The sequence below is a fragment of the Stomoxys calcitrans genome, chromosome 5 (genome assembly GCF_963082655.1).
Source record: "Stomoxys calcitrans chromosome 5, idStoCalc2.1, whole genome shotgun sequence".
In the NCBI taxonomy this organism is placed as follows: domain Eukaryota; kingdom Metazoa; phylum Arthropoda; class Insecta; order Diptera; family Muscidae; genus Stomoxys; species Stomoxys calcitrans.
Window position 1 is genome coordinate 2,194,069 of NC_081556.1, and position 27,906 is coordinate 2,221,974.

General features: G+C 36.7%; 2 protein-coding genes across 4 annotated transcripts in view; one reads left to right on the plus strand and one right to left on the minus strand.

Annotated features, from left to right (window-relative positions):
• Positions 1–27,906, plus strand: part of LOC106083167 (uncharacterized) — a 34,293-nt gene that overhangs the window by 1,396 nt on the left and 4,991 nt on the right. The window lies entirely within an intron of this gene.
• LOC106083165 (3'-5' exonuclease Snipper) lies at positions 236–27,752 on the minus strand. 3 transcript variants are annotated; one of them, XM_013246025.2, is made up of 3 exons: positions 27,072–27,752; positions 1,265–1,449; positions 236–1,196 (listed from the first exon to the last, which is right to left on the minus strand). In XM_013246025.2, the coding sequence occupies exons 1-3, from the start codon at positions 27,092–27,094 to the stop codon at positions 622–624; spliced, it is 783 nt and encodes a 260-aa protein (XP_013101479.1). In that variant the 5' UTR covers positions 27,095–27,752; the 3' UTR covers positions 236–621. The 3 variants fall into 3 exon arrangements, with proteins under 3 accessions (XP_013101479.1, XP_013101481.2, XP_013101480.1); XM_013246027.2 differs by lacking the exon at positions 27,072–27,752 and adding an exon at positions 2,660–3,120; XM_013246026.2 differs by lacking the exon at positions 27,072–27,752 and adding an exon at positions 1,675–1,764.

Below are 27,906 nucleotides of genomic sequence, written 5' to 3' on the forward strand. Positions count from 1 at the left end.
TAGGGCGAATAACATTTTATTTCACAATTTTTCGTTTATTTCTCTTTCGAGACGAGCTTAATGATTTGGTTTTTTTTTAAAGTCATGTTGCTACTAGGGGCGAAAGGTTAAGAGAGAAACCAAACAACGGACCCGATATTTCAAATGTCTCTACACTTTTTATTCTTGTTTTATGTCCCCTTTGTCTTTTGTCACATACATAGACAATTCCAAGGTAAACAAAATGAAACAAGTATTTAATATCAATATCATCTTAATATTGTTTTGTAGTTTATTAAACTTATAAAAGTACAAAATTGTGTGTATATAGTTAAAAGCAGCAATCAGACATAATTTCGACAGTTGAGTTATACGAATAATAGAATTCTTAATAATTATTATGTCTCGTTTTTATTAATTTATTGAACTCGAGGCTCCACAGTAAAAGAGGGAGTACAAAATGGCTTAGTATTCTAGTCCGTTGTGATTGATATACATACATATAAATAATTTAGAGAAATTCAAAATTTCTTTGATTTCATATAAAATATGCAAGTCTTAAAAATTTCATCATATAAGTTTATAAAAAATGTTTAAATAGTTAAGTGCTTCCTCATTTTGATTTCCTGTTTCAGTGACCCCTTATAAAACACAGTTTAAATTCAATTGAAACGGTGTTAGATCTTTAGTTATTGCTAAAGTAGCCCCGTCATTGACCAATTTGTATGTTAGATGTGACAAATTTCTAGCATCATCAATGCCAGAATGTTGTTTGCCTTCGAATTCCAGACCAACGTGTGTTAGAGCATCCAAAAAGTTGATAGGCTTATATTTATACCATTCCCTATATATGGCTCTCATGTCAATCCACTGATTGAAATAAGGTGGCTTCTTAAGTCGTTTTCTTGTGCACTCCTTGTTTAAACAGATACCAAGATCCCAGTCTGTCCATGTTACAAATGCACAGTTACCCGATTTATTATCTTTGGACATTTTTGGCAATGTCAAGTGTCGAACTCTGAGCTCCTTGCGCAACCACTCTTGAAACATCATTAATGCAGTTTGTAGAGGTATACCAGTATCAACCGTCTTTTGAGTTATACCGGTCAGTTCAGTGCAATAAGCGCTAAGTTTTGGTGATTCAATTGGCATAATGTATTTGTGAAACTCAGCTTCAATTTTTCCAGTCTTTAAGTTAACCAATACAGCAGGAAATTCTGGAAAATGAAAAAAGTCTTTGACAACTACAACTGGAATATTACTAATGGCCTTCGCACATACATACCAATAATCTCCGATTCTCTCCATTTGGGTGGAGCTTGATTTTCCCAACATGTGGCTTCAAAGTCGACAGCTATAACATAATCGTACGTTTGTTGAGATAGTTTAGACTTGCCTGACTTGGTGGAAGAGCTGCTATTTTGAGACTGGCCGCCATCTACATATATGGTATCCATTAAACCTAATTGCCTAAAAGAATAAAATGCATAAAAAATATTAGAAAAAAATGTTTATTGCAAAAAAACGAAGGTTGCCTTTTTCAAATCAAAAAAGTAAATTTCGGTCTTGATAGAAAGTAAAAAAAAGCATTTAATTCTACCATGATTTCTGTATGATAGGTATAAAATGGATTTTTTTTTTATTAAATTTGAACATCAATCAGATTTTTTGTATGTTTTAGCTTGGGATAATAACCTTCTACGACTGCTTGCCGAAGCAAACTACCATGGGCTTTGACCGCAGAATATAACCGTTGGTACAATTCAATGCATCCGATGCCACGTTTTGTAATTCAGACATAGTTAAATGGTCAGATGTAAAGGTTACAAATGCCTGTCCCTTCATACGCCCATGTTGCATGACTTTTATGTCTAACTGCACTTTGTCATTGTGAATAACTCTTCGATACAAACTATGCAAGTCCTCGGTGACCACATCTTTCTGCAGATTTTTTATGTACAATTTGTTGCTTGTATTCCCTTTATTATAGTTTTTAAATATGGGCATTGCTTGCATTTCTTTCTCGTCAATTCTATTTGTCGTTAAATCCAAGTGTCCGACAACAACTGAATTCAAGGTAATGTCACCTGATTCGTCATGGAGTTCAATGGATAAGGCTTTATCTTTTGTAATAGTTTCCTGTGATATATTCACCTGGATATTGCTGCTGTGTGCCAATACATTAGTTATTGGTGGATCAAACAACTCCGGCTTGGACACTTTTGTTGATTTACTAACAGTTTTCTTAGATAGTTTTTGCATTGTTTGCAGCATTTGTCTTGCCTTTTTCTTATATTGTTCATCACTTGCGGGTAACTTTCTTTTGTAAACAACATCCAGCTTTTTCTTTGAATCATTTTCATCGGAAGACTCTAGTTCCGACTCGGAAGTTTCTGAACTTCTACATTCGGTAATCACAACATTTTCTGTCTGGGTAGAAACTTCTTTGGGTGTCCCCTTTGGATAAATTCTTTTTGTTCTCTGCTGAAACGGTGGCTCCAAATTCATTCGATTCATTAAGTGCAACACTTGAGTATAAAATTTTGTATTACTCATTAATGCCATGCATATGTTATCCATAATAGCCTTGTTTACGGGCGGATATTGGTATTTAAGGTATGGCGGAGGAGGTTGATCAAAGCACAAATCTCTTTCTGTGGCATACAGCTTTTGTACGTACTTGTTTATCTGCTGCAATTCCACTGATGCCATTGTTGCGCATCTCACATTCAAATGCGTTTGAACTCCTTTATGGGATTTCTTTAAAGGTTTTGGTAGGCAATCATTGGTGTTCTTGAGTTGCAGGCGGTCTTTAACAAATATTGAGACATTTGCAAGTTTTCCACCAAATTCTAGCTGGCTAATTTTCTCCAAAGCATTATCGGCATCACTGCTTGAATTGAAGTATATTAACGCACGCCTTCTTCCAAAAGGTTTGATTTCCTTTGGCGGAATATGAAGATTGTTTAGCAACTCTTCCAAGTTGTTAATTTGTTTTGGAATATTTTTAAATATCAAAGTGGTTGATGACTCCATATCGTATGAATGCTAAATTGGCAAGGGGGCGACTGAGAGTTTGTTAATTATTAAACAGCTGTTTTTGTATCAATGATGTTGCCACAGGTTTTTATAATAAACGAGTTAGGGCATGCAAATGTTCCCGCAAAATTGCTTATATTTCCAGTATTTTGAGACGATCGTCCGATTTTCGATTTTTCAATTTGAAATAATAAAATTATGATGTAAAATATTTTACTAATGAGAATGAAACCCAATCAACCGCTTACTTTTTATAAATTATGTTGCCTGTCAGCTTAGGGCGGTATTGTATCGTGGTTTAATCAGGGAATACTAGGTAACAGCTCGAATATTTACATAAGAAAACGATATCAACTATACACCCCTTAGGGATGGTGACGAAAATTGCCAGTAGGCTGCCAAATTTCCGTACACCGTCAAATTAACATTCAATGCATCATCATGTGTGGCAGCCGGAAGATTATAACAAGCCACCGACCCTTGCTTATTGTTGTTGTAGCCAGATTTGCATGTGGAGGTGGCGATCCGCGTCTAGCTGCTATAGGTGAGCAAGCACGTTCCAATCCAAAGGACCGATTCGCCTTGTCATATCGAGCATCATAGGGACTCAGTATTTATGCACTAAGACTCCCACTGCCAGGCACGGTATAGCTGTGAGCACCACACAGGCTGGAGCATTGAGGTCCGTTCTTTGTGGTGTTCATTACTATCACGAAAAACTTAGCTGCGGGCTACCGGGCGCGTCCACAGGTTGTGTATCCACACGGAGTAGCTGCAACGTCAGTCGTGGACAATCAGCGGTATCAAGCGGAGAGTTGTTGTTGGAGCCATATTTCCATGTGGAGGTGGCAATTCTTGCCAAGCTACTGTAGGTGAGCAAGCCCGTTGAGGTCCAAAAAATGCAAGCATTAAACCCAGTTTACACTGCTCTTTAAATCCGGATTTAAAAACTTGATCATCAGTTTTCCCTTTATAAAATCAGCTGACGAGAACCTAAATCCGGATTTTAAACGGGGTTTTAGTCGTTCTAGTGGGATTTGGATAAAACTCTGAAATTGGAAAATTCCATCAACTTCTAAACCTTTTTGTTGAATTTCGTCCAGATCGGAAAATATTTGGATATAGCTGCCAAATAGATCGATCTCTCAATGGGGAGTATTGATCTCATAAAAGGAGCATTTTTTATCCGATTTTGATCAAATTTGAAACAGTGCGTTTCGGTTCCCTTCTAAACCTTTTAATTGAATATAAAAATTCACTGTTAAAAATTTTCATCAAAATCAGATGAAAAATTCTCCTTTTTTGAGATCAATACTCCCTATCGGGAGATCGGTCTATATGGCAGCTGTATCCAAATATTATCCGATCTGGATGATATTTATTAAAAAGGTTTGGAATGGTACCAGAACTCGCTGTGCCAAATTTCACTGAAATCAGATGAAAATTGCTCCTTTTATAGGCTCACTACACTAATCGGGAGATCGGTCGGCTATATCCAAATATGGTCCGATCTGGACCACATTTGACAGGAATGGGTAGGCGTCTCTCGCCACTGCACTGCCTGATATTTAAGTATTAGGATCTGTGCTTCTCCTAGTCTTTCCAATATTGAGAGATGCCTTGATTGTCTCGTTGTCGGCCCCTGTTTATTGGGCGGTGTTGAGTCACCCGCTACAGTTCCAACTTAATCTACCTCCGCAGGACACTGTCTGGAGTCTCCATTGCGGGAATGCTGGCTTGGTTTTCCCAGAGTACTTGAAAGCGGGAGCTCTTTTTCTTCAGAATGTCAGTTCTTCTTTTCTTGGAATGTCAGTTCTATCCCTTGCAGCATCCTGCACTTCACTCAACGGCTACTCTATAGTTTTTAGAGCGCACAGCAAGCCAATTACTGGCTTAGGTGTATGTCCATAGTGGCATGGGTCGGATTAATATCTGCGCCCTCTTTTCAACCTAAATTAACCTAATGAATTTTTGAAAAAATATGCAACGTTTTTGTACACACATGTACAAGAAATATGAGAATATATGCCGATTAGAGGCCGACTCGCATTCGCAAGTGACATCATAAGAAAAGTCTTATCGTGTAATAGCGGCTTTATTAAGATATATATGGATTAAAGTAGGTCACATTTAAAATCGACAAAGCGGTAATCAATATCGAAATCAACGATTAGTTCAAATAAGCAGAGACTTTCAAATGGGAGATAACACATACCATAACAAATTTCGACCTTATTTGTATAAATCGGGCGATATGAGAGCTTTGTTCAAATTTGAACGATTTTAACCAAACATCATAGCGTTTTACCTTGGGCTAAAAACGTGATATGTGGAAAATTTCTTGATAATGATATAGCTCCCGTATGCCCCGAATTGACTTTTTGAGCCCTTGGATGACGTAGTTCCTATTTTATTTTCGACGTTCTCTTTTGAATTCCAACATTAAACCAAATGTGGTTGGAAACAGATCTGTGGAGTATGACCCTTGACTTTAAATTCGGTACGGAGCCGAATTCATAGTATGACCCGAAGTGGGAGCAAGCGTTGGTCAATCCTAACGTTGTAAACTGAATAACAAATTAAATACACATCCATACTATAGTTGTGGTGGTTATAAAACGAAATATGTACGTTATTGGCAAAAGAAACCAGAAATAATTGTTAAAAATAATGTTGCAACCCGACGACTCAACAAGTTTTCCTTGCTAAAAATTGGCAACAACTATTGCATGTCGACTTTTTATAGAGAAAATAGTATAAACAAAAAACAAATATTCCATAAAGTTATCTCGCTACTTAAGTTCTGTTGTGCTTTCACACGAACAGCAGCGATGAAGCAAAACTGGGTTCATTGATTTATTGCTCTGCCACTACCACCACCGCCAACCACAAACCCTGCCAACCAACTATCTACACACTGAGTGTGGAGACGAAGTCTGATTCGTGGGTTGTAACGTTTTTTTTTCTTTTTTTGGTTCAAATTAATTGAATTATTTCCGTTAAGGAAGTGTAATGAATTGTAATTTTATAGTAATCAACTATAAGGAGTTACCCTGGCGTATACCATTGGTCGGTCGCACGTATGACAAACGGGCCAAACATATAGGTATATAAGCATCTTATCCACGCACACCACATTCTTAATGGCGGTTTTTGCTCAAGTCAATTGCAAAGCAAACATAAATAAATGACGTTGATTAGTTTGGTTACAATATTTATTCATAGTTTTTGAAGAAGAGCCTAGTATTAAAAAAATAAATATTTTCGCAACATGTTTGGATCATTGTATTTACAACAAGTTGGGAAAGTGAAACCACAATATTACCTAACCTAATGACATGTGAAATGCATATACAGTAGTTTTGATTTACCTGCCAATCGTTTAAGTGCAAAATGGTTACTTCTGCCAAAAATTAAGAAACATGTAAATTTTTTCAAATTTTCTATACAAATTACTCTTTTAACGGCCAACAGCTTAAGTGCAATTTCATTTAACGACCAACAGTATTTTAGAAAGATATAGCTTTTCCACAAACAATTTTCTTGTTCATATATTCACATAAAAAGTAAAAACAGATATAGGCTGGACCTACGTCCTTTTTTAAGGAAAAATTTCCGAAAATCGTTCTTTCGGTAGTTTGGCAGGGTTACCACATTTGATTTTTTTGGGTTTCTGTGGCCAAAATGTTGCCATTTACATATAAAAAATAATATGGCATCAAACAATTTATCAGCAGCTGACGAGCATGTGTACACACAAATGTGAGTGTGTGGGTCGTTCATGTAAGTTTTTGTAATTTCAATCAAAACCCACCCTTTCGTAATAACTAATATATAATAAAACACAAAACAATTTAAAAAGAGACAAACTCAGCTTTTATTTGTAAAAATAATTAGATTTTGTAGTATTTTCACTGTTATAAGTTAGATAAGCGCAATTTTTCAAAAGCTTTTGTCAGCATCTTCCATTTTTATCCAAATATTGTTGTTGTAATTGCAGACCAAAAGCACAACACATTCTTGCACAAACCCTTTTATTTCGTACAGATTGATTGAGTTGCATGTTGTGAAGAAATATTTATTTTTCTTTCAAGTATATATTTACTTATATTAAAAAAATACTTTCTTATTTATGCATCCATAAACGCTTTATTTTTTTCCAACCAGAGTAAATACATGTGAGCCAAATCACTAACACTAACTAACACCCAGTTACAATTAGAAGTTTGACGATCGCGTTTATTTTGCGTAAGAAAATGACTTGTTTTACAGCGACTGTGGTTGTGCTCTCAATGGGCGTCCCGAAATGTAAATTTTCCCTAGATGAAAAAACAAGTTATGACGAAACGAACAAATTTTGGCAAATTTTTCCGTTTGTTTTTTTTATATGGAGTTTCAACGCTAAAACCGAATATAGTACCGCTTTTAGGATAGAAAATTATACTTAAGAGCCAATTCCGTGGCGGGAAGGCGAAACGGATAACCGTCACTTTTTGGCCTTCAACACACTAAAGATAGGTGCGAAAATCGCTTTGCTGCTACAAAATGAGTGCATAACTTGTTTTGGCAGCTTAAACACCGTTTAAACTGCCCAAAAAATGCGGATTTAAGGCTCTCGAGAGTTGATATAATAAAGGGAAAACAGATTATCGAGCCATTAAATCCGGATTTTGAGAACAGTGTAAACGAGGTTTCGGTCAAAGCTACTGTACATATCCCAGCAAAATAAATTGGAAGTTATTCTAAAAGAACAGCAGTTTATGTACAAGATCAACACCCAAGATCGGTTGATATGGCGGCTATATCAAAACATGGACCGATTTGAACCATACTTACTGCAGTTGTTGGAAGTGATACCAAAACATCACGTGCAAAATTTCAGTCAAATCGGACAAAAAATAAAATATTTATTTTGAAGTTTAAATTTTTATGAGGCAATGTCTACTTTACGTTGCGTGTTTTGTACTAGTTTCCGAGATATAATTTAATAAAAATTGAGATTATTAATTTACACAACAATTAATAAAATTCACTGAAAAAGATTCAGAAAAAATTTTGCATTTTTTGGCGGTAACCCCATGTTTAAATCAGTTTTTGGGGGTACATCCAGATTCCCAAAAACCACATTCTTGCTTCATCTTTAGAAGCCAAAAATTTTGCTGGGTTTGTTATGTGTATTGCGAGTGCATAAACTCGAGCAACTACGAACAATAAGCGGCTGGCTGACTGTTAGCTGCCCACTCCTTCATTTACCAGAACACTGTAAGTAAAATGATGGAGTCCATTGACTCTAAGTGCAAGTGTTGGGTTTTTGTGGTTTGATCAATTGATGATGTGGTTGGTTGTATTGCAATAAAATTTCTTTTGTTATTGGGGGCGCGTCTAAATATAGAATACTATAATCATTTTTTCACCATGCTAAACATTTAAAATTGTTGAGGCATTAAAAATCAACTCACATTATTCTATAGACAATTTGATGTAAATTGACAGCAGCAAAGCTGGTAGTCGGCATCGAATTGGAAAGTTTGTTTTACATGTTTTAACCGCGTTTAAAGTAAACCAAACTTGTTGGCTTAAGAAATTATTCATATTAACTTGAATGAATTATAAGCTTACTAAAATAAGCTACAAAAGAGGATAAAGCCTACCATTCCTGCCAAGATTTTTGGAAACGTGTGTTCCACTCGATACGGAAGTAAAAATTGAAGTGTTGGTGCTAATTAAAATTTCCAACAACAAAATCCCTAATGAAGGAGTATTTATTACCGTCTCCTTACTGAAGCTATATCATCCAGCCTGCTCATAACCCACGAAGAGTAAAAACGAAAGCTTTGGATACCCACCACCTCGGGTATATATGTAAACAACCTTTCGTCAAAGCCCGGTGAAAATGCATACCTTATGCCACAAAGCAGCTATATGGAAATACCGACATTGAGTGATCTAATAAGTACAAGTCATTGTTCAATTTTTTAGAACAAAATATTGTTTTTTTATAGCTTTATCCAAATATAGACCGATCTGAACCATATACGATACGGATGTCGAAAAGCCTAACATAAGTCACTGTGTCAAATTTCAGCGAAATCTGATTATAAATGCGCCTTTTAGGGGGCCAAGACTTTAAATCGAGAGACCTGTCTATATGGCAGCTATATCCAAATCTGAACTGATCTGGGTCAAATTGCATAAATATGTCGAAGCGCCTAACACAACTCACTATCACAATTTTGGGAGAAATCGGACAATAAATGAGCTTTTTATGGCCCGAAAACCTTAAATCGAGAAATCGGTCTATATCCAAATCTGGACCGATCTTGGCCAAATTGCAAAAAAATGTCGAGGGGCCTTAATTAACTCACTGTCCCAAATTTCGGCGAAATCGGACAAGTGGCCCTAAACTTTAAATCGAGAAATCGGTCTATATCCAAATCTGCACCGATTTTGACCAAATTGCAGAAAAATGTCGAGGGGACTAAATTAACTCACTGTCCCAAATTTCGGTGAAATCGGACAATAAATGGGCCTAAAACCTTAAACCGAGAGATCGGTCTATATGCTATATCCAAATCTGAACCGATCTGAGCCAAATGAAAGGAGAATGTCGAGGGGCCTATCACAACTCACTGTCCCAAATTTCAGCAAAATCGGATAATAAATGTGGCTTTTATGAGCCTTAGACACTAAACCGATGGATCGGTCTATATGGGAGCTATATCTAGATATAGTCCGATATAGGCCATCTTTGAACTTAACCTGCTTATGGATAAAAGAAAAATCTGTGCAAAGTTTCAGCTCAATGTCTCTATTTTTAAAGACTAGCATGATTTCAACAGACATACGGACGGACATGGCCAGATCGTCTTCGATTTTTACGACGATGAAGAATATATATACTTTATAGGGTCGGAAATGGATATGTCGATGTTTTGCAAACCGAATGACAAAATGAATATACCCCCATCCTTCGGTGGTGGGTATAAAAACTAAAAGATGTTTTATATATAAAGGGTGATTTTTTTGAGGTTAGGATTTTCATGCATTAGTATTTGACAGATCACGTGGGATTTCAGACATGGTGTCAAAGAGAAAGATGCTCAGTATGCTTTGACATTTCATCATGAATAGACTTACTAACGAGCAACGCTTGCAAATCATTGAATTTTATTACCAAAATCAGTGTTCGGTTCGAAATGTGTTCATTCACCGTAACGTTGCGTCCAACAGCATCTTTGAAAAAATACGGTCCAATGATTCCACCAGCGTACAAACCACACCAAACAGTGCATTTTTCGGGATGCATGGGCAGTTCTTGAACGGCTTCTGGTTGCTCTTCACTCCAAATGCGGCAATTTTGCTTATTTACGTAGCCATTCAACCAGAAATGAGCCTCATCGCTGAACAAAATTTGTCAAAATTTGAACACATTTCGAACCGAACACTGATTTTGGTAATAAAATTCAATGATTTGCAAGCGTTGCTCGTTAGTAAGTCTATTCATGATGAAATGTCAAAGCATACTGAGCATCTTTCTCTTTGACACCATGTCTGAAATCCCACGTGATCTGTCAAATACTAATGCATGAAAATCCTAACCTCAAAAAAATCACCCTTTAGATCTCCAACTGGACTATCTTTTTGGTTAAAAGCGTATGTGAAGTAATTTGTTAAAAATGTTCTCGTTTAAAACCCACCACCATAGGATGGGGGTACACTATTCTAGTCATTCCGTTTGTAACATCTCGAAATATTTGTCTGAGACCCCATAAAGTATATATATGCTTGATCGTCTCCACGTTCTGTGTCAATTTAGCCATGCCCCTCCGTCTGTCAGAATCCCAATAGCGGTCGAACACGTAAAGCTAGCTGCTTGAAATTTTGCACAGATACTTAATATTGATGTAGGTCGTTAGGGATTGTAAATAGGCCATATCGGTTCAGATTTAGATATAGCTCCCATATAAACCGATTTACCGATTTGACTTCTTGAGCCCTTTCAAGCAGCCATCTTTTTCTGATTTGGCTGAAATTTTGCATGTAGTGTTCTGTTACGACATCCAACGACTGTACATTGTACGGTCCAAATCAGTCTATAACCTGATATAGCTCCCATATAAGCCGTATTCCCGATTTGACTTTTTGAGCCCTTTTAAGCCGCAATATTTTTCCGATTTGGCTGAAATTTTGCACAAAGTGTTCCGTTATTACTTCCAACATCTGTGCCAAATACGGTTCAAATCGGTTTATAACCTGTTTAAGCTCCCATATAAACCGATCTCCCGATTTGAATTCTTGAGCCCTTACAAGCCGCAATTTTCGCCCGATTTGGGTGAAATTTTTCCACAAAGTGTTCTGTTATGACTTCCAACAACTGTACCTTGCATGGCTCAAATCGGTGTATAACCTGATATAAAGGGTGATTTTTTTGAGGTTAGGATTTTCATGCATTAGTATTTGACAGATCACGTGGGATTTCAGACATGGTGTCAAAGAGAAAGATGCTCAGTATGCTTTGACATTTCATCATGAATAGACTTACTAACGAGCAACGCTTGCAAATCATTGAATTTTATTACCAAAATCAGTGTTCGGTTCGAAATGTGTTCACCGTAACGTTGCGTCCAACGGCATCTTTGAAAAAATACGGTCCAATGATTCCACCAGCGTACAAACCACACCAAACAGTGCATTTTTCGGGATGCATGGGCAGTTCTTGAACGGCTTCTGGTTGCTCTTCACTCCAAATGCGGCAATTTTGCTTATTAACGTAGCCATTCAACCAGAAATGAGCCTCATCGCTGAACAAAATTTGTCAAAATTTGAACACATTTCGAACCGAACACTGATTTTGGTAATAAAATTCAATGATTTGCAAGCGTTGCTCGTTAGTAAGTCTATTCATGATGAAATGTCAAAGCATACTGAGCATCTTTCTCTTTGACACCATGTCTGAAATCCCACGTGATCTGTCAAATACTAATGCATGAAAATCCTAACCTCAAAAAAATCACCCTTTAGCTCCCACATAAATCGATCTCCCGATTTGACTTCTTGAGCCCTTACAAGCAGCAATTTTTGTCCAATTAGCTGAAATTTTGCACGTGGTTTTCCGTTATGACTTCCAACATCTGTGCCAAGTACGGCCCGAATATATATAAACCGGTCTCCCGATTTGACTTCTTGAGTCCTTATAAGCCGCAATTTTTGTTCGATTTGGCTGAAATTTACCATGTAGTGTTTTGTTATGACTTTCAACAATTGTGCCAAGTACGGCACAAATCGGTCTATAACCTGTTATAGCTCCCATATAAACCGATCTTCCGATTTGACTTCTTGAGTCCTTACAAGCCGCAATGTTTGTCCGATTTGGTTGAAATTTTGCATGTGGTGTTCTGTTACGACTTCCTAACAACTGCGCCAAATACGGTACAAATCAGTTTATAACCTGATATAGCTCTCATGTAAACCGGTCTCTCGATCATCGTTGTTTGGTTCCTGGAAGCTTTAATATTTGCTGCTTTGACAGAAGTTTGGTATTTCGAATAAAATTATGCCCTTCAACTAAATTTATTTTGTATAAATTTTTAGCAGCATCCATGGTGGTGGGTTCCCGACCGAACTTATCACGCTTTTACTTGTTTCGGAATTTGTCTGGCTTGAGGCCATATGCGAAAAATTGTATATTGTTTTTTTTTCTATTAATTATTATAATTTATTCTATTTTAGTTTGTTTTCGAATATTTCGAAACATCTCCAATGAAAATAAAAATAAATGCATATGAAATCATATGATATGACTCAAGCCAATTTAATGAAAGGGGCTAAAGGTGTACGTGATAGTCGTCAGCAAGCTGTTACTTATCGTAAGCAAAAACCAAGCAATGCAATCTACAGATTTATGAATGAATACGAATAATACTTAAGAAGTGGTATGTGGTGAAATTCTGTTACTAAAGATCATTCACTAGTTTTCGATAGTATGGGATGGATTGCATCGAAAGCATTCATTCCCATACAAATGGTAATGGTGTGGAGGAGGTTAGCGAAAAATTTGGCAGCAGGACAAGGTGAAGATAAATACAGCTTTATAAGTACATATATCGAAGTTTTAGTCTAAAGATTTAATAGTTGATAAGTACATACTTTTAGGTTGAAAAGAGGGTGCGGGTATAAATCCGTCCATGCTACTATGGACTTACACCTAAGCCACCCCCATGGCAGCCGGTTGTACGTATCGGATTCACCCGATGGAGTCCTTCATCGGGAAGGGCTGCCGGCTCAGTGTACAACGCACTGCTACAACAACAACCTAAGCCAGTAAACTGCTTGTGTGCTCTCTAACATAACATTACATAACATTCATACATACATAGCTACATACATATATTAGTTAATTAATAGCTACGTGGATTTCATATTTACATTTTTCCCTTTCATATTGCTTAATATAAACAAATGAGCGTGCATACATACATATGTAAGATCATCTGCTTGTAGTGGCAACTTCAATATAAATTTCATTAAAAAATTTCTTTAATTGTTTGTTTTCGTTGAATATTCCCAACGATAATGAGCCCGCCCAAGAAATCATCATAAAGCAAAAAATTCCATTGGTTTTGTTATCGATGCTTTGCTTGAGAATCTCAAGAAGACGATCAAATGCTGATCTTTTCCCATTACTGTAGTACAAAAGGAACAAATGTTGCTATAAAAAAATACCAAAGGCATCTATAAATTACTTTTTCTTAGAATATATATACATACATACATCCGACGATGTTTACGTATATATAGGTTATACATTCGGATGGGTAGTGTGTCCAGCAAAAGTTTTGATGTTGGCTCACTACGAAGGTTTTTAAAATTTTTTTGGAAACGTGTTCGTCGCAGCCATGAATAATACAATCTTCTGGAAGATTTTTATGCAATTGTTCTTCAGTATGATTCCCGAAACACACTTCTACGATATCATTGGGCAATCCATTGCTTGTGCCGATGTTTAGGAAACTCTTCGCGACGATTCCTTTACAAACCATTGCATTATAATCGTCCGCATAACTTCTGAAACACTCTTCTAGGTTATCATTGGACAATGCATTGCGTATGCGAAAGTTTAAGCAAATCTTACGCAACCCATTACGTTATAATCGTCCAGTAGATTTGTTTATAAATCGCCCGAGTTAACTTTTAGTTTCTGTTTTTATTTTCAAGGCTGGTGCGTTTAGGACTGGTATTGAATTATGTTATGTGATGTTTTGTTTTGAGTGGACACCTTCCACAACACCAAATAGAATTCTAACTTGCTTTATTGGTACTTAGTATGACGAATATGACGAGTAATACAACTGTTTTTTTATACCCACCACCGTAGGATAGGGGGTATATTCATTTAGTTATTCCGTTTGCAACACATCCAAATATTTGTTTCCGACCCTACAAAGATATATATTTCGGATCGTCGTAAAATTCTAAGGCGATTTAACGATGTCCGTGTGTCTGTCCGTCCGTCTGTTGTAATCACTCTACAGCCTTCAAAAATTGTGATATTGAGCTAAAATTTGGCACAGATATGTCTTTTTTATGCACGCTGGTTAAGTTCTTGAACGGGCCAAATCGGACCATATGCGATTTTTTATCCGATTTCGCTAAAATTTTAAACTGTGAGTAGTTTAAGGCCTCCCGACTTCTGACCCAAATATAGTTCAGATCGGACTATATTTAGATATAGCCGCCATATAGACCGACCTCCCGATAAAGGGTCTGAAGCCCATAAAAGCTTTATTTTTTAGCCGATATGGCTGAAATTTGAAACAGTGGGTTATACAAAGCCTCCCGACATATGACCTAAATATGGTTCAGATCAGACTATATTTAGATATAGCTGAAATATAGACCGATCTGCCGATAAAGAGGCTGAAGCCCATAAAAGCTTTATTTTTTAACCGATTTCGCTGAAATTTGAAACAGTAAGTAGTTTTAGGCCTCCCAACATCTGACCCAAATATGGTTCAGATCGGACTCTATTTAGATATAGCTGCCATATGGACCGATCTGCCGAGAAGGGGTCTGAAGCCCATAAATGCTTTATTTATTATTACCCGATTCCACTGAAATTTTAAACAGTGAGTTGGTTTGAGCCTCCCACTATCCGACCTTAATATGGTTCTGATCTGACTATATTTAGTTATAGCTGCCGTATAGACCGGTCTAAGGGTCTGGGACCCATAAAAGCTGCATTTATAACCCAATTTCGTAGAAATTTGAGTCAGTGAGTTGTTTTAAGCCACTTGCTATCTGACTCAAATATAGTAAATATCGGAAGGTATTTAGATAAAGCTGTCATATAGACCGTATGCCGATTAAGGATTTGAACTCATAAAAGCTTTACTTATTACCCCATTTCGTCGAAATTTAAAATAGTAAGTTGGTTTAAGCCTCCCGACATCCAACCCACATATGAATCAGATCACACTATATAGATATAGCTGTCATATAGACCGATCTTCCAATTTAGGATCTTAATCCCACAAAGAGTAGATTTATTGTCTGAAAATGTTACTTGTATATAACTTCTCGGGACCTGAATATAGTATGATAGAAACCAGCTACTATTAAAATATATTTACGGATATAGTAGTTAAAATAAAATATGTTTATTATTATATTCTTGTTTAATTTGGGTCAGATCGGTCCAGATCTGGTTATAGGTGCCATATAGATCGATCTCTCGATTTAAAGTCTTGGTCCTATAAAAAGCGCATTTATTATCCGATTTCGTTGAAATTTGACGCAATGACTTATGCTAGGCTTTTCGACATCAGTTTTCTATATGGTTCAGATCGGTTTATGTTTGGATATAGATGAAAAAAGCAAAATTTTGTTCTACAAAATTGAACAGTTACTTATATTTATTAGACCACTTAATGTCCATGACGAATTTTGGTGCTTAAATTTCACCGGATTGTGAAGAAAGGGGGTTTACATATATACCCTTTTTACTTGTTTTTTAGTTTTTTCGTAGATCTTACGTATTCGATGAACAACTAATTTTGAAATGCATTTTTTTTTCAAGCGTCAAAGATGAAAATTTTTAACTTTTCCGCGTTGATTTTGTGGGATTTGTGGGCAGAGTTGTATTTTTGCAAACGCAACGCTCAAAAACAAATCTCAACGCGCCCTGTTACGGCCTTTACATGTCGACATTTTCACATATTTGTCGCGAAAATTAAGCATGACATTTTAAGCGACATTGTGAAAGAACATTTCGTCAAGGAATATATTGATGACAGAATCCCTCATATATTCGTTAATGACAATATTCCAAAATTTCTGCAAACTCGTCTTTGTTATCGAAAGACGAACGACGAAAGAGGAAATAGGAAACGATCCACAAAATTGTTACTGATGAAATAATTTATTATTAAAGTTATATTTATAAAAATAATTAAATTATTTTTTTTTAAATATTACTTAATTTGGGTGTACTTTTGTTACCGGGGATTTTGTTTATGGCTGGTGTTAGTTTTCCGATTTAATAGAACCCCGTAGCGCAGAGGTTAGCATGCCCGCTTATGACGCTGAACGCCTGGGTTCGAATTCTGGCGAGACCATCAGAAAAAAATTTTCAGTGCTGGTTTTCCCCTCCTAATGCTGGCAACATTTGTGAGGTACTGTGCCATGTAAAACTTCTCTCCAAAGAGGTGGCGCACTGCGGCACGCCGTTCGGACTCGGCAATAAAAAGAAGGCCCCTTATCATTGAGCTTAAAGCTTGAATCGGACTGCACTCATTGATATGTGAGAAGTTTGCCCCTTTTTGCCGCTTTTTAAAAAGACATAATATGACAAAAGTTCTGGTCTCATGAGACGTTGATACTCACATCACATTCTTCTTTGTTTTGTTATTTGGTACAGTTAGCTATATTTTTCTTAATCTACAACACAACATTTTTTTTATCAGATGACGGTTTATGCGAAATGGTCTGCTAAGATGTCCTCTACAGAGAAAATCGTTTAAATTTTTTATGAGAGAGAGAGAGAGAAAACGAATGAACAAATTACGTTGCTGACATTTTTGTGGACATGGTTAGTGAATTTGTCGACAGTAGAGTTTTATAACAGATAATATGAAAGACGGGCTTATTTATTCCATAATTAACAGAGAAACCTCCTCCAAGTGCTCGAAAAGACAATTTGGAAGATAAGTGTATACACGTATGACATCTTTATGAAAAATCCATTAAGAGTTGTGCCTCTAAAGGGCTCTAGAATACAAATCGGAAGATCGGTTTATATCTAATTATGGCCCTTTTATGATTCCAAACGACGTAAATATATCGATAAGAAGTAATTGAGCCTTACTAGTACGAAAGTTAGCCTGATTTCCACAGACATACCAGCGGAGGTAAAAATCGAGCGAATGGTTTTTATTAACCAATTATGATCAACCAAGACAGAAAAGAGGAAAACACCAAAGCGTCTAAAACTTCCAATTAAAAAATCTTAAATTTTTCCCTCAATTTGTATGCAAAGCAGGGGCCCAAAAAAAACTGAAATTTTGGATTTCTCTCCTCATTTCGGTGGCTCCTGCCAAAATGCATTATTTCGACATCAGATATGTATATAATTGAATTAAGTTACATTTCTGACTTAACAAATTTAAAATTGATTTCTTTTTTGCAATCCAGTCTAAAGTTTCTCTCCAGTCTATAGATTTGGCTCTATCGATCCTAATACACACAAGTGCGCAAACATATCAACAGTAGATGCATATTTTTTCAATTATTTCTCAATTTTTGTTTACAACTCAATTTATTTGCTTTTGTTTCATATTCCACAGATCTTGCAATGAGTCGGACTGAATAGTAGTATATGTATATGCAATTCTTTGTAAAACCGCCTAAAAGTGGTTTTTGCCAGTTTTATCTGTGACGGGGCAAACTGCTCCTCCATCCCCTTTCCAAAAACTGAAGCAAACAAATACATAGGGATTGGCGTAGCAAATGGAAAAAGCTAAAGCAACGACAGAATAGAACAACGTCCGATAGTACCAAATTGCTCTCCAGTGACGGACAAGTTGGGAAGCAATAGCAAGATACATAGACTCAAGATGTCTCACAGACTCACAAACAATGTTGAGAAACGTGTAATAGGAGCTAACACCTATCTGTTTGCTGATCAGTAATCGGAATGGTGGGGGCGAGAGCAAGGGGGGATGCAAACAGAAATGGCCTTGGAATGAATGATTTCTCATAAACATTGCAATCTTGCTTAATTTTATTTTTTGTACGAATGTACATACATGTTTTGTGTCTTAAATAGGGGGATTTTCTTTAAGCCTTTTTGTATGGAAACACCAACCAAGTCATTCACACATGACGCAGTTCTATTTTGATATCACAATAATCTGTGTTCTATTTACCGACCAGAGATAAGTGCCTCTTATATGACCCGCTTATGTTTACGTCAAATACAACATGGGTGTAGAAACTTATTTAGGGAGTTAAAATGTGCAAATACTCGACAGTTATACCAGTAAGTAAAAAGGCGTTAATTTCGGTCGGGCCGAACTTAACCGCCTCCGGTATATATGTAAACCACCTTTCGTCAACTTCCGGTGAAAAATGGATACTTATGCCCATAGCAGCTATATGGAAATATGTTCCGATTTGGACCAAATATTAATAAGTAAAAGTCATTGTTCAATAGTTTATAATAAAGTATTGGTCTTTTTATGGGCCAAGACTTTAAATCGAGATATCGGTCTATATGGCAGCTATATCCAAATCTGGACCGATTTGAGCCAATTTGCAGAAAAATGTCGAAGAGCCTAACACAACTCTCTGTTCCAAATTTCGCGAAATCGAACAATAAATGCGCCTTTTATGGCCCCAAACCTTAAACCGAGAGTTCGGTACATATGGCAGCTATATTCAAATCTGGCCCGATCTAAGACAAATTGAAGAAGAATGTCGAAGGGTCCAACATAACTCATTTTCCCAAATTTTGGCGACATCGGACAATAAATGCGCCTTTTATTGGTTCAAAACCTTAAATCAAGAGATAGGTCTATATGGTAGATATATCCAAATCTGGACCGATCTAAGTCAAATTGAAGAAGAATGTCGAAGGGCCCAACACAACTCACTTACCAAAATTTTGGCGACATCGGACAATAAAGCGCCTTTTATGGGCTCAAAACTTTAAATCGAGAAATCGGTCTATATGGCAGCTATATCCAAATCTAAACCGATCTGTGCAATATTGCAGAAGTATGTCGAGGGGCTTAACTTTACTCACTGTCCCAAATTTCGACGACATCGGACAATAAATGCGCCTTTTATGTGCCCAAAACTTTAAATCGGGAGATCGGTATATATGGCAGCTATATCCAAATCTGGACCGATCTGGGCCAAATTAAAGAGGGATGTCGGAGGGCTTAACACAACTTACTGTCCCAAATTTTGGCAAAATCGGACATTAAATGCGCCTTTTATGGGTGCAATCTAAGATGATCTAGCCATGTCCGTCCGTCCGTCTGTCTGTCGAAAGCACGCTAACCTTCGAAGGAGTAAAGCTAGCCGCTTGAAATTTTGCACAAATACTTCTTATTAGTGTAGGTCAGTTGGGATTGTAAATGGGCCATATCGGTCCATGTTTTGATATAGTTTCCGTATAAACCGATCGAGGGTCTTGACTCCTTGAGCCTCTAGAGGGCGCAATTCTTATCCGATTGGAATGAGATTTTGCACGACGTATTTTGCTATGATATCCAACAACTGTGCCAAGTATGGTTGAAATCGGTCCAAAACCTGATATAGCTGCCATATAAACCGATCTGGGATCTTGTCTTCTTGAGCCTATAGAGGTAGCACTTATTATCAGATTTTGTACGACGGATCCTCTCATGACCATCAACATACGTGTTTATTATGATACAGCTCCCATATAAATCGATCTCTCTATTTTACTTCTTGAGCCACCAAAGGGCGCAATTCTTATTCGAATTGGCAGACATTTTACACAGGTCTCCGACATTTAATGTAATTGTGGTCCGAGCCGGACCATATCTTGTTATCGCTCTAATAGCAGAGCAAATCGTTTCTTTTATCCTTTTTTACCTAAGAAGATATGCCAGGAAAAGAACTCGACAAATGCGATCCATGGTGGTTGGTATATAAGTTTCGGCCCGGCCGAACTTAGCACGCTTTTACTTGTTAAAATTAAAAGAAAATTCGAGATTATTGGTATGCAGTTGGAGCCTTATTCAATTGAGTGTAAATCGTTTTTGTCATATATAAAGCGTGGAAATTATTAATCCACTGCCCTTCGTTGTTTAAACTTGCCGACTAGAGTTTAATTTTGCCACATTTTAAGGGCGAAGACAGAACTAAGACCCTGTGGCAAATATCCAAATTTTTCAATAAAAATTCATTTACTTAAAGAACCACTATAGAACCGATAAATTGAAATGAAATTAAATAATTAAAGAACAACAAGAAGATTTTTCTAATTACCATCAATATGACTCAAGTTTAATAAGATACTTTTTTTAGCATGCGCGTGTAGCAGAGCAGTATCCTTTTTAGAGCAGGTTTTTATGGCAGAATGCCTTACAAATATCTTCAGCACGATCGAGTATTTGATTTGATGTCCTCGCTTGGTAGATGGATATTGATTGATTTTCTCCAAAACTTAAAAAACACATTTCATAATAAAAACCAAAGATCATGCTTTCCGACTGTTAAATATGCACATCGTAAAACTGCCAACTATCATTGTGACACACCCAGTTTGTCTCAAACCACTTTTCATTTTAGCAAAATTAAAATTTATTTATAGCAACAAGTAATCGCAACTCGGCTATACTGGTTAAAAAAAAAACATCGTTCCTCACTTCGTTACAGGCTTTGGGTTTCGCTTGAAAATTTAGCTGCTGCAGCGCAATTGCTGTGGCGGAGTGTTATCGCTCTAAATCATTGTCCGTAGTCGAGGTTATTTTTCCCGTTCTCGATTGCAAATGCAGTCATGCAACTGTTGCAACAGTGCTGTAGCCGTTCAAAAAAAAGTTCCGCACATTATTGCCTGCGACAATTGTGATTAATTGAAGTTTTCTTTATCAGCGAGTTCAGTTCAATTGTTGCCAACATGACTAACCTGCATAATTGTACGAGTATTAATGTTTTCAACATCTTACAACAAACAGGATATCATGATGTGTCTTTATGCCCTTTGTGTTTTTAAGTGAAATTGCCAATTTCGCATAATCAATGTCTTAGGCTTGATTTTCAAATACAACTTATGCCGTTTTGTTTTTTATACTAAACAATTGGGCTAACAGATTACAGCATCGAAAAAGTATCAATTACGACATTTTGTTGTTACCTCTGTTTATTGTAATGTATATATGTATGTGTGTGTGTACACGCATTACTGACCATTTATTTAAGAAGCAAATAAGCTATTTTAAAATTTATTTCACTTATTAGTCATAAGATGTGCTTTATGGATTTTTTTATTAAGGCTGCCAAGAGAAATACTTGGCAAAAATTGCGAAAAAGTACGGACAAGATTTGTCAACTGAACAACCTGTTAAAGTTTCAGGAGTCTTCATACTAAAAGTAGTTGATTTAGAACTACTATGGTTTAAGAGCGAGATTAATCTTATGAGGTGTGGATGGTCTCCAAGAACACCACTCATTGGTAGCTGTGTACCTAACGTCGTGAATGCTATTACCAGCCTGATACTCTGTTTGATCTCGAGCCTTTCCCCTGAGAGATGATGAAGATCCAAAATGATGGCTATGTCGTCTAGTTATACCGATGAACCAACTATATCGCTTTGAATTAAGAAAGGCCCCCAATGAAATGTGAACCTAAAATGGTAACCCCATATTATTTCTTCTTATATCAGATGTTGAATTTGAAATTCGTTCTTCAAATATCTATTTCAAATGTCAATTTGAAATATTTATACTTAACTTTTTAAGATATCACATCATTAGGTAAAGATCCTGTTCCTTGGCCAAAAATAAAGTTTCGTAACCTTATTATTTGCACATTGTCTAGTCGCGATGTATACATACATTAAGTTCAGAATTATTAGTGCCTTGAATGGTGTAGTACCTGGAGCGGAGTACCTGGTATAGTACCTGGAGTCTTTTTAGTTGCTATTTCTAAAAATAAACCGATTTGAACCATATACGACACGGATGTCGAAAAGACTAAGTCACTGTGTCAAATTTCAGCGAAATCGGACAATAAATGCGCCTTTTATGGCCCCAAAACCTTAAATCGAGGTATCGGTCTATATGGCAGCTTTATCCAAAACTGAGCCGATCTTTGCCATATTGCAGAAGTATGTCGAGGGGCTTAACCTAACTCACTGGCCCAAATTTCGGCAACATCGGACAATAAATGCGACTTTTATGGGCCCAAAACCTTAAATCTAGAGATTGGTCTATATGGCAGCTATATCTAAATCTGAACCGAGCTAAGCCAAATTGAAGAAGAATGACATCGGACAAAAAATGCGCCTTTTATTGGCTCAAAACCTTAAATCGAGAGATCGGTCTATATGGTAGCTATATCCAAATCTGGACCGATCTAAGCCAAATTGAAGAAGCATGTCGAAGGGCATAACACAACTAACTTTCCCAAATTTTGGCGACATCGGACAATAAATAAGCCTTTTATTGGCTCAAAACTTTAAATCGAGAGATCGGTCTATATGGCAGCTATATGTAAATCTGGATCGATCTGTGCCATATTGCAGAAGTATGTCGAGGGGCTTAATTTAACTCACTGTCCCAGATTTCGACGACACCGGACAACAAATGCGCCTTTTGTGCCCAAAATTGTTAATTGAGAGATTGATCTATATGGCAGCTATATCCAAATCGGTCTATATGGCAGCTATGTCCAAATCTGGACAGATCTGGGTCAAATTAAAGAACAATGTCGAAGGGCCTAACACAACTCACTGTCCCAAATTTTGGCAAAATCTGACGATTAATGCACCTTTTATGGGCGCAAGACTTCAAATCGAAAGATCGGTCTATATGGGAGCTATATCCAAATCTGGACCAATCTGTGCCAAATTCCAGAAAGATGTCAATGGTTCTGAAACAACTCACTGTCCCAAATTTCGGCAAAATCGGATAATAAATGTGGCTTTTATGGGCCCAAGACCCTAAACCGGCGGATCGTTCTATATGGGGGCTATATGAAGATATAGTCCGATATAGCCCATCTTCGAACTTAACCTGCTTATGGACAAAAAAGAATCTATGCAAAGTTTCAGCTCAAAATCTTTATTTTATTTTTATTTAAAGACTGTAGCGTGATTTCAACAGAGTGACGGACGGGCATGGCTAGATCCTTTCTATAGGGTCGAAAATGGATATTTCGATGTGTTGCAAACGGAATGACAAAATGAACATACCCACATCCTTCGGTGGTGGATATATTGTAAAAAAATTGTAAAATTGAAACAGAGCTTTTGTTAAGAGTGCTGCTATAATTCAACAATTGCATCTGTGTTTGTGTGCGATTATTTTGCTAGCACTTCTTCGGTAGCTGAGAAGAACAGTAATACATATTTAGATACTGTTTTGTTCCATGAATCACATGTTCGATTCAATATTTCTGAATGATAAGGTGTTAATATAGATACCGCACGACCCGCTGTGATCTAAAGGCATGCTCAGCCAGCAATTGAATGAGTTTTACACGTTCACTTGAGGCAAGCGTAAAAAGGTTTTGATTTATTTTCAAAAAAGCTTCAAGTGCTATTGGCAAAAAAGATAAACTACTAACCAAATTACTTACTCGCCTATTTTTTATTAATTAATTCTGTTTACATTTGTAATATATCATAGGCTATATGCTTTCGCTGGCAGCATTTTATATTAACACAAGTAGCTTAACTTTTGATAGAGTGCTAATTGAGCACATAGGCGCATGGTAATCCACATGGGTTCTATTTTATTTGTTATAGAATTTCCTTTAGAGTTGATATAAGGAATTGGTAATTAGTGTTACTAGTATATCTTGCTGGCATTTAATCGATAGCTGTGAGGTGTGGGAATTTTTTTTGTCCGATTTACATTGCTTGTCCCCGTCCCCATGGTAAAATGAAAAGTGCACAGTGAAATATGAAATGCGGCAAACCGGCAAAGTGGCAAACTATGTCATCAGCACACATGTCGTCCACGTTTAGCCTATACCAAGGTACAATGACATCTTGTGCTGCCAGTGGTCTTTTTGCAGTACAATAAACTAATGATAGACATTACATAACAAACAAAAACACAAACAAAATGCGAAAAAGAAACAGTTGTGTATGGACAGAGCAGAAATTTTGGTAGTTTGAAAATAGTCTCATTTGTGGTACAAAACACCAAAAAATATCAATAGTTTAGTTAAAAGATGTAGTAAGCAAGTGCTAAAGACGAGCAAATGCGAAATTTGGCTATGCTACACCATAGATTGCAAAAGGGTTCAGGACAAACATGCTCGCCTTAGCCTCCATTGATTGATAATCAAATGTGAAAATCAATAATAAACCAGAAAGATGTCATAAACTTTAGCAAATATATGCATATCACCATAAAACTCGGTTTTCGAATTGTGCAAAAAAAAATAGTTTACTTAAAAACCGGTTCAGATTTTTGAAATTCAAAAAACTATCCATAGGTTGCATTATCTAAGAAATTTTTTTTATCAACAATAATTTTTTAAAATTTCATTAAAGACAAAATATTGTTGTGAATTTCGAAAGAAACAAAATTTCGAATATATGTTTCTTAAAGACAAATTTTTCTCTGATGAAATTCTCTATAACAAATTTACAAGACAGAAAAAGTGGTAACTTTCACAAAGAAGTGGTTAGCAATGATATGGGAACATCTATGAAACCGGTTATGTTTGTTGACAAAAAACGGATTTATTAAAATTAACAAGTAAAAGCGTGCTAAGTTCGGCCGGGCCGAATCTTATATACCCTCCACCATGGATCGCATCTGACTAGTTCTTTTTTCGGTATCTCTTTTTAGGCAAACATATGATAAAAGAAAAAAATTGCTAGCTGAAATTGGAGCTATATCAACTTTTGGTCCGATGGTCCGGACCATAATTAAATTGAATGTAGAAGTCGTTGTGTAAAATTTCAGCCAATTCGAATAAAAATTGCGCCCTTGAAGGGCTCAAGAAGTAAAATAGGGAGATCGGTTTATATGAGAGCCGTATCAGACTATAGACCGATTCACAGCATAATTGGCAGGTATGTTAAAGGTCATGAGAGAAGACGTTGTACAAAATTTCAGCCAAATCGAATTATAATTGCGACCTCTAGAGGCTCCAGAAGTCAAGATCACAGATCGGTTTATATGACAGATATATCAGGTTAAGAACCAATTAAAACCACACTTGGCACAACTGTTGGAAGTCTTAACAAAACACTTCTTGCAAAATTTCAGCCAAATCGGATGGGAATTGCGCCCTCTAGAGGCACCAGAAGTCAAGATCCCAGATCGGTTTATATGGCAGCTACATCAGGTTATGGGCCAATTAAAACCATATTTGGCACAACTGTTGGAAGTCTTAACAAAACACTTCTTGCAAAATTTCAGCCAAATCGGATGGGAACTGCGCCCTCTAGAGGCTCAAGAAGTCAAGATCCCAGATCGGTTTATATGACAGCTAAATCAGTTTATGGACCGATTTGAACCACACTTAGCACAGTTATTGGAAATGATAACAAAATACCTAATGCTAAATTTAAACCAAATCCGGTGAGAATTGCGCCCTCTAGTGGCTCAAGAAGACAAGATCCATGATCGGTTTATATGGCAGCTTTATCATAACATGGACCGATATGGCCCATTTACAATCCCAACTGACCGACACTAATAAGAAGTATTCGTAAAAAATTTCAAGCGGCTATCTTTACTCCTTCGAAGGTTAGCGTGCTTTTGACAGACAGACGGACGGACGGACATGGCTTGATCGACTTAAAATGTCATGACGATCAAGAAAATATATACTTTATGTAGTCTGCGAGGAATACTTCGAGGAGTTACAAACAGAATGACGAAATTAGTATACCCCCCTCCTATGGTGGAGGGTATAAAAAGCAAGTCAAAAATAAAAAATTAATTTCAAAACCCGAACTATGACCATACCTTTACGTCCATATTGAGGGTTCTTATCTCTATATGAGATCTATACTAAATATTAGGTCATGTTATGTTATATCGATAATTTGCATTCAGACATTAAAGTCCATTGCGAAACAAAAGCAAGGATAGTCACATTATTAGAGTCCGGATTTTTATGCAAAATCGAAATTGCCATCCATTATTTTCCCAATGCGGAGGTATTTTTTAATAAAATTTAATTTTTTGAATATATGATGGCTTCGGAACTTTGATTCAGCGTGCATATGTAAATGGAAAATACCAGCGCATATCCCAAATAATTGCCAGCAAAATTTCGATTTTGCATAAAAATCCGAACTCTATACTTTACTTTTAGAAATTAAACCATGGGTTATTCTTTAAAGAACTTATTGATTTTTTCAAATGCAAATTTTGGCCATGAACATTCCATTAAGGAACAGGGGCAAACTTCTCAATGAGTGCAGTCCGATTCAAGTTTAAGCTCAATGATAAGGGGCCTCCTTTTTATAGCCGAGTCCGAATGGCGTGTCGCAGTGCGACACCTCTTTGGAGAGAAGTTTTACATGGCATAGTACCTCACAAATGTTGCCAGCATTAGGAGGGGAAAGCCACCGCTGAAAATTTTTTCTTATGGTCTCGCCAGGATTCGAACCCAGGCGTTCAGCGTCATAGGCGGACATGCTATCCTCTGCCTCCTTGTTTTTTTACTTCGCAGAATATAACAAATACGGTTACAGATATAATCCATTAAGCCAATCTGACCACTGTTTCTCTTATACAAGAGCCTATGGTGTTGTTGCGAACTTCACAATCCAACTTTGGCATTTAAATTGTTTTGTTTTGTTTTTTTATTTTATTTGTATACAACTCACCTAGCAATTCTTGTTAATGCCATGTTTTGTGTTGACTTCTGTTGACGACAATGCCGTAACGGTGTTGTGGGGAACTAAATTATTGTTTTATTATATTTTTTCTCTTTTATTTTCTAATGTATTAAAACACTAAAAATAATTTATAAAATATGTATATAGGATTGTTATAGGGGCAGTGCGCGAGCGAGCGAGTGAGCTTTGTGTTATTTTATTTTTCTTTTAAAAAATTCCGTTTGCTTGTTGCTTGGTTTTGTTAAACAAAATGTTTACATTGTGGGAATTTGATAATTTCTTCTTAATTTGTTTATAAAATATTGATTGTTGTTCTTTTTTTCGCAACTTGGTCATAGATGGATTTCTTGTACAAGTTTGAAGTGGTTTTTTCTTGCCAGTCCAACAGTCGTCGTCTGTCCGTCCAGTTTCTTTGTTTGGCCGGCTTCCTTCCTGCTTTTTCCATAGGCGACTGTGTTTTTGATTCCTGCTATCTTCTATTCAATCGACTTTGTTTTTGTCTTTGTTATGATTATTTCTTTCGCGGCGCGGCTTCTACTATTCAACCATTAAACCACACCACACACCAAATAGCAAAATGAGAGACGAAACTAAGAATGCGAAAAGCCGAACGAAGTTGCTGAGAGCTCATAAGCGCGACGACTACTGATGGACCACTGAATTGAGAAGTGGATTGTTTGCGAAAGCAAAGTGCATTTCGAGTCACAACTTAACAAATAAGCACAACAAACTCGCTAGCGTTTATCGAATTATTAGCCCCCATTTGGGCCACTTTTTCTATACCCACCACCATTGGTTAATCTTATCATTCCGTTTGTAACAT